The 12,221-nt window shown below is 39.0% G+C and overlaps 1 protein-coding gene across 5 annotated transcripts in view; it reads left to right on the top strand.

Annotated features, from left to right (window-relative positions):
- Nucleotides 1-12,221, top strand: part of LOC146325401 (band 4.1-like protein 1) — a 59,666-nt gene that overhangs the window by 35,586 nt on the left and 11,859 nt on the right. For 3 of the 5 annotated variants that reach the window (XM_084721412.1, XM_084721411.1, XM_084721414.1), the window contains exons 6-13: nt 93-168; nt 3,691-3,909; nt 4,035-4,122; nt 5,004-5,156; nt 6,296-6,393; nt 8,318-8,493; nt 9,274-9,530; nt 10,950-10,988. In XM_084721412.1, coding sequence (XP_084577538.1) covers nt 93-168; nt 3,691-3,909; nt 4,035-4,122; nt 5,004-5,156; nt 6,296-6,393; nt 8,318-8,493; nt 9,274-9,530; nt 10,950-10,988 — 1,106 coding nt within the window. The remainder of the gene's footprint in view (nt 1-92; nt 169-3,690; nt 3,910-4,034; nt 4,123-5,003; nt 5,157-6,295; nt 6,394-8,317; nt 8,494-9,273; nt 9,531-10,949; nt 10,989-12,221) is intronic. The other 2 variants (XM_084721413.1, XM_084721416.1) reach the window with 1 other exon arrangement.

The raw sequence follows: 12,221 nt of genomic DNA, 5'->3' as shown, positions 1-12,221 counted from the left end.
CACACACACAGTCCAGCAAATCCACACACTTACAGCATTTTAATGAACAGCCAGCCCTTCACAAAATAACCTTGCTGGTGGTTTGTCTACAGTTGGTTCTTGGATCTTTGGATTTTCTGTCAAGTTCTACCCACCAGACCCATCCGTGCTCATTGAAGACATCACCAGGTAGGTCTCAATACAACACAGAGTTTTAAAACACAATTAGGGTTGTAGAGTCAGGCAGCATTTAAAGAAAGAACAGCTAAGACAGAGTACCCCATGCAGCAAGCTAAATACACTTTCAATAAAGATTGAAGACGAGGTCGACTCCAGGAATCTTTGGAAGCAAATTCATCGGTAGTGATCATAAAAATCAGACAATGAAGGAATATAATAAACAATAGTTAACCCTCATCTTACTAACATATTTAATATACAAAGAGTACCAATGGAGCACAAGAATAAACCACTGTAAGAAGCAATCCTAGCAAATACTATTTTTTTTCTTTACTTTAACGGTATTAGTTATTTAATTAATATCATCTGAAAAAAAAGATGTATATATATATATATATATATATATATATATATATATATATATATATGTATATATATATATATATATTATGGAAAGTTATTTTGCATATTATTTAAATTGAAAATAGCAAAACATGACCTCCCTGATAGTGTATGATACTTTAAATTAAGACCTATGGCAAACATGAACTCAAGTTCCATCTATTAAAACAAGATTCTTTTGACTCGGGTCCACCAGGACCAACACCACATTTGTCAGTCAAATCAGCTGGAATAATAGAAAAAAGCACCTGAGAGATATAACAAACCCCATTCTGTAAGATTAAGGTTAAAAGAAAAATGTGAATGAATGAATTACCACACTACAGCGACTAGATAGTTATGATATTAGTTAACTAACTAGCTACATTGTCCCTCATGCCAGGAAGAAACACAGTCGCAGTGAAATCACCAGTGACAGATCAACATAGGGAGTAACTGTATTTGAAACAAACAGCACAGTAATTTATCTAAACATAAACACAAGCGTACAAATGTAAAAGCAGAAAGAGTAGAATACATACCACACAACCATAAGCACAGCGGTAAGTTAGCGAAAAAATGTTATATTAGCAACATATTAACAGCTAAGTTAGTATAAAGGCTAGCAGTCTCCTGATTTCAGAGAAAACTAAATGAACAACCCACAAAAACCTCCTAATAAATGAAATGAAACAATAACAATAACAAAGCAGGCGTTGTAAAAAGAATATGTACTGATAATGCTCCAACAAGAGCACTGGGAGATAAAAGATGCCTGTCAAGATTTGCTTGGTCACATTTCTGACAGGGGGCTTGATGTAACAATGTGAGTTAAAATGTAACAGATACAGAACTGCTGGTGGCAGAACAAGCCTTGATCATAGGACGTATAAAGTCTTTGAATTTGAAGAACTGTACTTTATGAACTGCTATGTGACTTTGTTATTAATCTTTGTTATTTTTTGTTTAGTGCCCTAGTCCATCTGGGCTGGGCACCATGTGGTGCAGGACACTTAAATAACAAAATAAAAACCCATCTATCAATAGAACTTGAAAGGCTCATTTGCAAAAACAGATATCTCTGTTCTGATTTATTTCCCTGAATCAAGTTTTTGTGCCCTCCAGGGAAAATCAATCAATGTTGGCTTGTTTCAGTAAGATATCCCTCTCTCACTTCTTTTTGAATTTCCTAAATTGCGGTTTTCTATGTGCAGTCAGAGTCACAAGCAATCAATCAAACTGATGTTAATTTATTCATTTTAGAAATAGCTTTCATATGTTTTTACAAATGAATGCAGATGAACTCTTCACTGACTTGAAACAATACAGCTCAATCTGTAACACAAAAATAGGTCGGTATTTATAATATCTATTTTCGTTGTGAGACTGTTGTTTAGTTGTCTAGAGTGTACTGTATGCACTGTATGTACTCCATGCAGATGTATATGTGTATAAGTATCACAATCATGACCAAGCCAAAGCAAAGAACAAGACTTAAAATAGCCCACACGTGTATAAAGAATAAATTAACCCTAAGTAACTCCTAAAATGTTCTGTTCACTTAAATATCACAAACAATGTGTTTTTACCTCTAGTGGTGCAGTTTTAAGCTGTTCATGCACTTTCAGATTTATGTCCCATGGTTGTGATATTTATGCCCTTCCAGAGGAGTTTGTCATTAGTGGTGTTAGTGTTTTACATAAAACTAGTAAGAGTTGACACTGGAACAACTTTCTATCAAAAGGATGTCTTTATGAAAAAAAAATACTGTTTTGCAGTCTTCATTAGGAATTGTTTTATGCTGAACAGAGAATTAACTGTTTGCGTCCTAAATACCTGGGAAATCGTTTCTGGAAAAACATGTTGCTCTTTTTAAATGAATTTCAATCACAATTCTGTTTGGTTGTGGAATTCGCATTGACTACAGTCCCAAAACCTCAACAAATAACACTAAGAGTGAAAAAACACAATCCTTTTCAGTAATTTGAGTGAACTACCTTTTACTGTAGAGTAGGCAAAGATATAAATCAGTTGGGTGGACTTGCATCAGAGGTCAAACATCATCCATGTGATGCTTAGGATATCACATTTCCACATAATATACACAGTTTGTAACTTCATTGATTGTTTAAATCTGACAGGATCCCTAAGGATCAAATGTTAATTAATTTCCTGTGTCTCCTACACGTCCAAAATGTCAAAAGGGTAAAGCAGCAACATAAATCCTGACTTCTGTTTCATTTATTGTTTTACTGCTTATATATGATGATATTTGGAGCAGTGAGTGTGTGCGCATGGAAATGAAGTGTTTACATTTCATTCACCTGCAACCCATCCACCATTAATCTGTTAATGTTCATTATCATGACCTGGACCGTCCAACCTGCAGAATTAGTGCCTGCATCACTGCTAATGGGTGATGTCATCATCTCTGTTTGCTTGTCGAACTTGCCAAATCCTCGATTTAAATATCAATGCACCACAGGGAGGCACACAGCTCCTTTGCACCTTACTATGCACCCAGATTATGTGCTGTTTAAATAGCTAAAGTGGAGTTGGACTCACCTTAAATGCACTTGGCCATGCGCTTTAAACCATACACTACAGATAATCTAAATAGCCCCTTAAGTCTACAACATGCTATAAGCTTAATGCTAACATCAGCAAAAATATGTTATGCTAACATGCTGATGTTTAATAGGTTCAATGTTTACCACCTTCACCATTTCAGTTTATTGTGTTACCATGTGTACATTTGCTTATTGCCATTAACCCCAAAGTGCAGCTGAGGCTGATGGGAATTTCACAAGTTATGCAGATATTTTGGTAAATAAAATTTTGATGGAGCTAAATGAAATTCAGAGGATCACCAAAGTCATTAAGATTCGTTCTCTGTGCAGATGTCATGTAATCAATCCAATATTTGCTGAGATGGCCTATTATAGTCTTGACCAACATGGTGGACTTCCTGACATACCCACAAACACTGCTGTCTCCAGAACCACGCTGTTAGCATGGCTAGAAGCTTGAGTCAACATTAAATAAGGATTGTGACTGACCAGTCAAACAGTTTTTCTTCCAGATGTTTTTCGGCTCTTGAAAACAAGTGTCAGTAGCATTTCGGCCTCCGCCTCCTACGTTTTTCTTTAGGTACTACCTGTGCCTGCAGCTGAGGGATGACATCCTGTCTGGTCGTCTGCCCTGCTCGTTTGTCACCCACGCCCTTCTGGGCTCCTACACTGTCCAGGCTGAACTGGGAGACTACGAGCCAGAGGAGCATGGCCCTGACTATGTCAGCGACTTCCGCTTTGCACCCAACCAGACCCGTGAGCTGGAGGAGAGAGTGATGGAGCTGCACCATAACTATAGGTCAGAGAAATATGACTTGATTAATTAAATTGAATGCCATGAGGATAATGAGAAATGCTGGTATTTTTGATTTGTGGGATGAATATGAAAGAAGAGATGAATCACACGTGGCATTTGTGTTGTAGGGGAATGAGTCCGGCGGAGGCAGAGGTGAACTTTCTAGAAAATGCCAAGAAGCTTTCAATGTATGGTGTGGACCTTCATCATGCTAAGGTATACATTCTTAAAGGCAAAAAGACTCCCACACACTACCTTCTGCACTCGCAAACTCAAGATTTATTAATTAATTTATTTATTTATTAACATTTTGGTGTGATGACCTTCAACTTGAACCTTGTTAATACAGCTTGGATTTGCAAGTGCAAAAGTACAGTGTTTGTCAATCTTTTGCTTTTTATTGTGTAAATGTTTCTGGAGAACCTTTTATAAAGATTACACTTGGAACCCTTTCAGAGAGTTCTACCTAGAATCCAGCATGAAGAGTTATACTTAGATCCATCTCTCCAGGTTTCTCCCAGAACCCCCTATGAGAGGCTCTGCAGAGAACCTTTCTGTGGTGTAATGGTTCCATCCAGATCCCTCTCAGAGAGTTCTATCCAGAACTTTTATACCTTCTGTGGGTGCAAATAAGAACCCACCAAGAGGGTTCTTCTGAGAACCTTTTTATATTTTGAGGGTTTATCTGGAATCCACAGAGGGGGTCCTACTAAGAACCTTTTTTTATTCAAGGGTTTTATCTAAAACACACCCAGGGTGTTCTGTTGAGAACCCTTTTATATTATGGGTCAAAAAACCTCAACAAAAGAATTTTTCAAGGATAAGAACTCTTTCTTTCTTTCAGAAAGGGTTCTTTGGATGAAAAAAGTTCCTAATGGAACCCTTATTCTTACAAAGAACCCTTGAAAAAAAAAGGTTCTTTAGAAGCAAATGGTTCTGGGTAGAACCACAGCTCTTCAGAAAGAGCCCCTTTGAAAGTGAGTACAGAGATAAGACTTGAAAATAATTAAAAAACTTTAAAGAAATGCTGCCAGACTTTTTATCTGTCAACACAGTTTTGTACAAGGTTTTTGATGCTCTGTGCTGATGTTCACCAGGATTCAGAGGGAATTGACATAATGCTCGGTGTGAGCGCCAACGGTCTGCTCATCTACCGAGACCGTCTACGGATCAATCGATTCGCCTGGCCAAAAATCCTCAAGATCTCCTACAAGAGAAGCAACTTCTACATCAAGATCCGACCAGGAGAGGTACATAAAAACTGTCATTATCTTGTCTTTTGCATCTTGCCTGACTGAGTAGTTCACCACACAATTATTGCATGCTCAATCCCACTAGAGCCCATGACAGTCACTGTGGCAAAGCCGAATCAAGTGGAATGAAGGATCATTTGGTAAAGAGCCAAATCCACATTTCTATTTCATGGTTTCACAGTTGTTAAAATGACATGATTGTCTCTCTTGACTCGTCCCAAGCAGCATAAATAGTCATTTCATGGTTTGATAAAAGTGATACTTCTGTGATTTATCTGCAGAAAACCATGTGACAACTGACGAAGGGACTTTATTTTTAGCCCTCAGAGATGCCGTTCTTAAAGATTAGGCTGATAGGTCATGTTTTTATTCTTTCTCCTCCTCTTCTCTTCCTCTGTGGTGACTATAAAGTGATTAGCCAGTCATGAGGATTTGCACTTTCATCAAGGATTTTACTTGCAAATGTTAGCCACATTATGCTTGCTCTGATTTCCAGTGCCCTGAAATTATTATGATTTGCTGTTTTTGCCTTCATTCTTTGGCCTTCGGGGGACTGTGCAGTATGTTTTATATCCACTGTTAAACTGACATTGACATCTTCATAGTGAATTGCAAGGCCATTCTATGCATATACTTTGTTCTGCAGATCTATCCTCTTAAGTCAGCTGTCACTTCAAATTTGCCTGTAAGGCCATCATTGTATTTTAAAGCCATTTTATTTTAAAGTGTCCCCACAGAATTTTTTGAACAAAAAGTTGTCTTTCTCTTGTGAATGGGCCGCCCCTAATGTTTAAAGACCTGTTATATTGCTAATAACGTATTGATTTGAGAGCCTCTTTTCTGTTCACACCACTGAACATCTGATGGAGTGAGTGCATGAGTGGCTAATTTGTAGGTTGGTTAGAGATGGAAAATCTGCCTGACATGGCAGCAGGAGACACGAGAATATATTTCTACCAGTAAACAAAAAAAAAAACATACATTGATTTTTCCATTGCTGCGGAGTAAACACAATTCACCTTGCCACCATCCTTCCATCTTTCCCCACACTCCCCTTCACCCTCCTTTTTCTTCTTCTTCTTCTTCTTCACCTCCCTCCTCCTCCTCCTCCTCCACCCCCTCCCCTCACTGCCCAGTATGAACAGTTTGAGAGCACCATAGGCTTCAAGCTGCCCAACCATCGGGCCTCGAAGCGATTGTGGAAGGTCTGCATTGAGCACCATACCTTCTTCAGGTAGGACTTACAACTCACAGATACAGACAGACACACTTTCTATCCCCCTGCATGAAGTGTTGACACTTGGCACACTGTGGTTGTCCTTTAAGTGACACTAAATGTGTTGATCCTTTGAGGTTTCAAGACAACACTTCAGTATAAGTCCCATAGCTCTGTAATTTCCTTGAAAGGAACTGATGTAACCGTGAATTCACTAGAAGGTTCCTGAGGAGAAGATGGTAATTTTCTAATAATTATAGGGAAAATAGAGACAATAATCAGCTGATACACCTCTAATTAATTAATTCTAATGAACTGCTGTTGTGAGCTAGAGAGCATTTTAGTCAGTGCACAGCAGGTCAGTTGAACTTGCAAAAATGTGAAATTGGCCCACAGGTAAGCAAACAAAACAAAAAACACTTACAGAATATGCTATGAAGTTCCTCAAAATAAATGATCATTTCCTTGGGTTTAAATAACTTTTTTCCAGTCAACTTAGATGAGCAGATTAATATCAATCTCATATCTATATGGTAAATATGAAGCTATAGTCATGAGAGAGTTAGCTTAGCTTGAGACTAGAAATAGGGGGAAACAGCTAACTGGCTCTGTCTGAAGGTAACAAAAGTTGCTTAGCAGCACCTCTAAGGCCACATTTAGACTAAATAAGGTGTTGTAGCAAATAGTTGACGGTGGTGTAGCGGTGTGGTGGGGCATGTGGGGGTGTTAATTTGTGCTTAGAAAAAAACCCCTGTGAAATAATCAGAAAATAATGTTTATGTCTCTGATTCATGGAATTTCTCACTATTATTGGTTCCTCTCCCCATTCAGTCTCTACTCTGCGTGATCACAGCTTCTTGCTTTCGCTGTTTTGCAGCAAAACCTGCAAGCCAGACATAATAGTCAAAACTAGCTACAGGAACTATACCAAGCAAAGACACAACTGGATGAGTATCATCATTTGGTCCATGAACTATGCCTGGATAGCGTTCAGTTTCAGTTATATTGCAGGTTGACCGTGGAGCAGTCGGCTAGCCAGTGCACATGATTGACTATCCCAGCATGACCTCAGGTTGGGTTTCTGCAAAAGCTGACTTTGTTTCAGACAGGAGGCAAAGCTGGGACAGTTCAAATGATTTAATACTTAACTCAAAATATAAAGACAAAATACAAAAGGCTTATGGAGGCTGTGTAGGCAGAAGTAAAAACAGTCAAACAAAGGCAAACAAATCCAAAAGAGGCAAAGAGGTAATCCAAAGACAGGAGTCCAAAACAGTGGTGAACATTGGGAAGATACAAAAGCTAGGAACGCTTGAGCTGAGATGAAGATTAACTTGCAAAGAAAGGAGGGAAAGACAGACAAAATTCATTGGAACTGATGAAACTAATCAGTAATCAAAATGGCTAGAAAAAAGACAAGACACGATGTTAAGTAAAGAAACCAAACACTTATATCTTGTCTATTTAATCCACACAAAAACCAAAGTGTAAAATATACACTTTGTGGTTGTCCTGACTAGGCACAGTAACTTCCTGGAGTCTCGACTGGCAACCTCACAGTGATGACTTAGACTCGAGGAAGATTTAGAGGTGCTGCTTTGGGGATTTTGTTATCTGTGGACTAGCTGTTTTCCCCTGTTTCCACTCTGTGTGGAGATAAGTAAACCAGCTGGTGGTAGTTTCATATTTACCGTACAGATGAGAGGGGAATCTTTTCTCATCTAACTCTCGGCAAGAAAGCAAGTCAGAACAACTAACTAAACTGAAATACCCCACTTAAAACTTTGTTTCTGTTTCCCCTATAATAAGTACCAAATCACACACTTTCACAGGAAATTCTTAGGGAATTAGGGACCAGTAAAATAAAGTGGTGTGTAATTTAGTAAAAGATGTCACTGAGGAGTATTTGTAGGAGATATACACAACTTGAACCTTTCTGCAGGTTGGTTTCCCCAGAGCCACCTCCCAAGGGTTTCCTGGTGATTGGCTCCAAGTTCCGCTACAGCGGGCGGACCCAAGCCCAGACCAGACAGGCCAGTGCCCTGATTGACAGGCCTGCCCCACAGTTCGATAGGTCTGTTAGCAAGAGGTACATGCTGCCCCGAAGCATTGATGGAGGTAAGAACCACCACAACTATTTCACTGTCCACATGGATGTTCACTTATTTTTCATAGATTTTGTTATGAGGCAGTTTCTTGGCTTCAGAGCTCCTGAGTTTGTGTTATGGCTCTGAAAGGAGTGCCTTCCAAATGCAGTGTTGTCAGAGCCTAAAATTTCTTGGCAAAAACAGAATTTAAGACAGTTTTTAACTTGTGATTTCATGGTAAAGCCCATTGAGATATGTGACCCTGTTAAACACTCTTCTGTACATTATATCATGTGAAATTTTTAAAGGGACAGTTTATCCTCAAATCAAAAATACAAATTTGTCCTCTTATCTATATTTATACAGTTAGGATTGTGTGAGTAAGTGGCTATAGAGATGACTGCCTTCATTTGAATATAATGAAACTAGATGTCACTTGGCTTGTGGTTCTCAGAGCACCAAAATACATTAAGAAAACTCAACAGACCTTGTTACAAATAATTTCATGTAGGAACTATTTTCTGTCTACTGAAGCGGTGGGCAGTAATTGTTACATCCCGTGCTGTCACAACCATGAGCTGCTCGCACAAAGGTCTGTGAGTAACTGTGCCATATAGTTCCATCGTCTTGGAAGGCAGATATCTCTAGAGGTGATGTCTCCACAACTCTGCTAATCATACCAAAACAATCTAGATGGATAAATTGTACTATAGGTAAGAGGAAAAATATAGATTTTTGATTGTGGGGTGAATTGTCCCTTTAACACTGGAGTCCAGGTGGTTGATGTTTCCCTGCCTTTACGCTTCACTAGCTTCAGCTCTAGGCGACAGCATGGACCAGCTGTCCCAGCGAAGCTCCAGTGAACGCACACAGTTCATGTCCAGAGAAGACCTGGACCAGGAGGGCAGCCTGGACCTGGACCATGAACAGTACCACTATCAGGACCAGGACCAGGACCAGTACACAGATCAGGAGCTGGAGCAGCATGAGATTCAGGAGCAAGATCAAGTTCAGAAGCCTCCTCGGGGTGCCAACATCTCAATGCCAACCAAGACGTTGGAGCTCAAGGTACAAAATAGATGAAGCAACACTGTTATACACAGAAAAGATACCTTAAAGGGATAGTTCACACTATTTGAAGTAGGGGTGTATTAGGTACTTATCCATAGTCAGTGCGTTACCTACAGTAAATTGGAGAAGCAGCAAGAGTACTAGTGTAGAAACATAAGCAATATACTCCTATGGACCAGGCCAGTGGCAAAATGTTTTTTAGCCATTTAAAGAGTCTAGATTAAAGTGTATGCTATATGCAGAATATTTTCACGCCTTGTCATCAGACAGCCTTTCCTGACATGAAACCGCTGTTTATAAGCCAAATATTGCTCTCACCAAAGCCACCAGACTCCTTTGGCTAAAACAGTCATTTTACCTCCCAGAAAAATTGGAGTTTCTGGTCTACCACTGCCTTGATCTGTTAGTTTGTTTGTGTTGTGTTATTTCAGTGAATCCAAACTAACCTTTTAAAACACCAAAGTCACACAATAACACAAACTAACAAACCGATCAAGGCAGTGGTAGACCAGCAACTCCTGTGTTTCGCTGTGTTTTGCCAATGGATGGTTGCTTTGGATAGAGCGGTATTTGGCTCATATAACAGTGGTTTCCAACCAGAAAAGACTCTCAGCAAGGCAAAGTAGTGAAAATATCCTAAATATAATATATACCTAAACTGTTTTTTTTTTTTTCCAATTTGGCCTTTTTCAGATGGCTAGAATATGTTTTGCTGCTGTTTCTGTACTTTGCTTGGCTTCCTACGCCAGTATTCCCGCTGATACACTGACCACGGATAAGTACCTCATACAATCCCAAATCCAAACTATTGTTTAAAGTGCAGCGTTTGCTGCCTTAGGCTATAGACTCGTACATTCAGTGCACACAATATGGATGAGTTACTATTATGGAGCCACAGACAGTAACAATGTAAATGAAGCAAACACTCACCTGATAATGAAATATTTCCTTTCAAGTGTGAAAAAATAAATAATGGTTCTGAGGAAAGTGCAACGAAACATACAAAAGCAGTTCCTCTGGATTACTTAAAAAACTGCACAGCAGTTGCTTTGCCCTAAGTAAGAAAAATCCCTCCTTAAGTTTTGACTAACTCTCCTCATCCTTCCCTCTCACATTCTTTTTGATTTAAGACTGTAATCACCATCCCTACTTTTCTGTTTGGCCTAATTTCCTCTATCTTCTGCTCCTCCTCAGACTTATAAGACTTCTCAGTATGACTCCTCTCTTCTCGCTATCTCTTAAATCGCCTCAGAAAATCTAACATGACCTCTATGCTGCAGATGTTCTGTTTTTTTTAGCCCAGCTTCCTACCTCTAACAGTTCTTCTCTCTTCCCTGCTGTAGTGTTAACACACTTTGCTAACCTCTGTTCTTCTCTCTCTGATCTCTCTGCCGTCCACCCCTTCCTCTCCTGCAGGGTGAGGAGGCAGGCTCGCCTGTAGACTCAAAACCAGAGGTATTTTGGCCTGGGACTGTAGTGTTTGTCTGTGTGGTTTTGGTTGTTGTAGGTCATGCATCCGTACTCTGTGTTTGGTAAACACAACCAATTATTTTTTGATTGTTTGTCTCTGGAGGGAATGTTTTTTCTTTTCATGTCATGATTTCCAGGATTCCGCTGAGTAGAATCCATGGAAACTGCATGAATCGATCTTCAGATGAATAGACGGGAAACGTTTAATATACATTTATTCATTCTCTTTCTTCCCTTTTTTTCATGTCTGCCCGCTGGAAAATAGTCTCAGTGGAAATTCATATTAGATTTTCTTCATAGGCGTTTAGCTCTTATCCAGAGTGACATAAACATACCAATTCCAGCTTGTTTCAATTGTCAACACATGTTCACGCTTATGCATCTTTAATAGTGTCCCTGTGTGAAATTAGAGCGATTGATTGTTTTTAGCAGGATACACAGATGGCCCTTAAGCACTGCTGATGATTCAGTGAATCACTGCTTCCCCAGTTGACAAATCTCCTGGTGCTCCAGCTGAGATAAATAAAAATCTCTATTTTATTTAATTAACGATATAATATTGTTGGATTATTTTTATACTAAACAGACTTACTAGATAGACAATCTTTATTTGTTATATAGATTCACAAATTGTTTTATTGTTATGGTAAAGGTGATTCCAGTGTATCATATATTAATTCTGCGCAGGTAAAGTTATTAAAGGGATAGTTTGGATTATTTGAATTGTGGTTGTATGAGGTACTTATTGATAGTCAGTGTATTAGCGACACTAGATGGTGGTAGGGATGTCCCCAGTTTGAAGAAGCAGCAGGGGCACTGGTGTAAGAAGCTAAGCAATGTACTGCTGTGGACAGGGTCAGCGGCAAAATGTATTTTAACCACCTGAAAAAATGAATCATTATCGGTTTAAGTGTACATTACATTTAAAATATTTTCACCACTTTACTTTGCTGTCAGACCAAACCAACCACCTCCATAGGTTAAATCAGTAATTTTAACTCACAGAACAGGGGGGTTGCTGGTCTATGATTTTTGGCTCGTATATCAGAGGTTTTCCATTGGAAAAGGCTGTATGACAGCAAAGTAAAGCAGTTAATTTTTTTCTTAATCTAGGTAAATTTTAGGTGGGCCTTTTCAAAGTGCCTAATTATTATTATTTTTTTTTTGCTGACCATGTCCACAGCAGTTCATTGCTTATTTTATGTGCTGGTACTCCTC

Source organism: Lutjanus erythropterus, chromosome 6 (assembly GCF_056507025.1).
Source record: "Lutjanus erythropterus isolate fLutEry1 chromosome 6, fLutEry1.hap2, whole genome shotgun sequence".
Classification (NCBI taxonomy): Eukaryota; Metazoa; Chordata; class Actinopteri; order Lutjaniformes; family Lutjanidae; genus Lutjanus; species Lutjanus erythropterus.
Note: the sequence above shows the minus strand (reverse complement) of the source record. Positions and strands in the feature narration are given on the sequence as shown.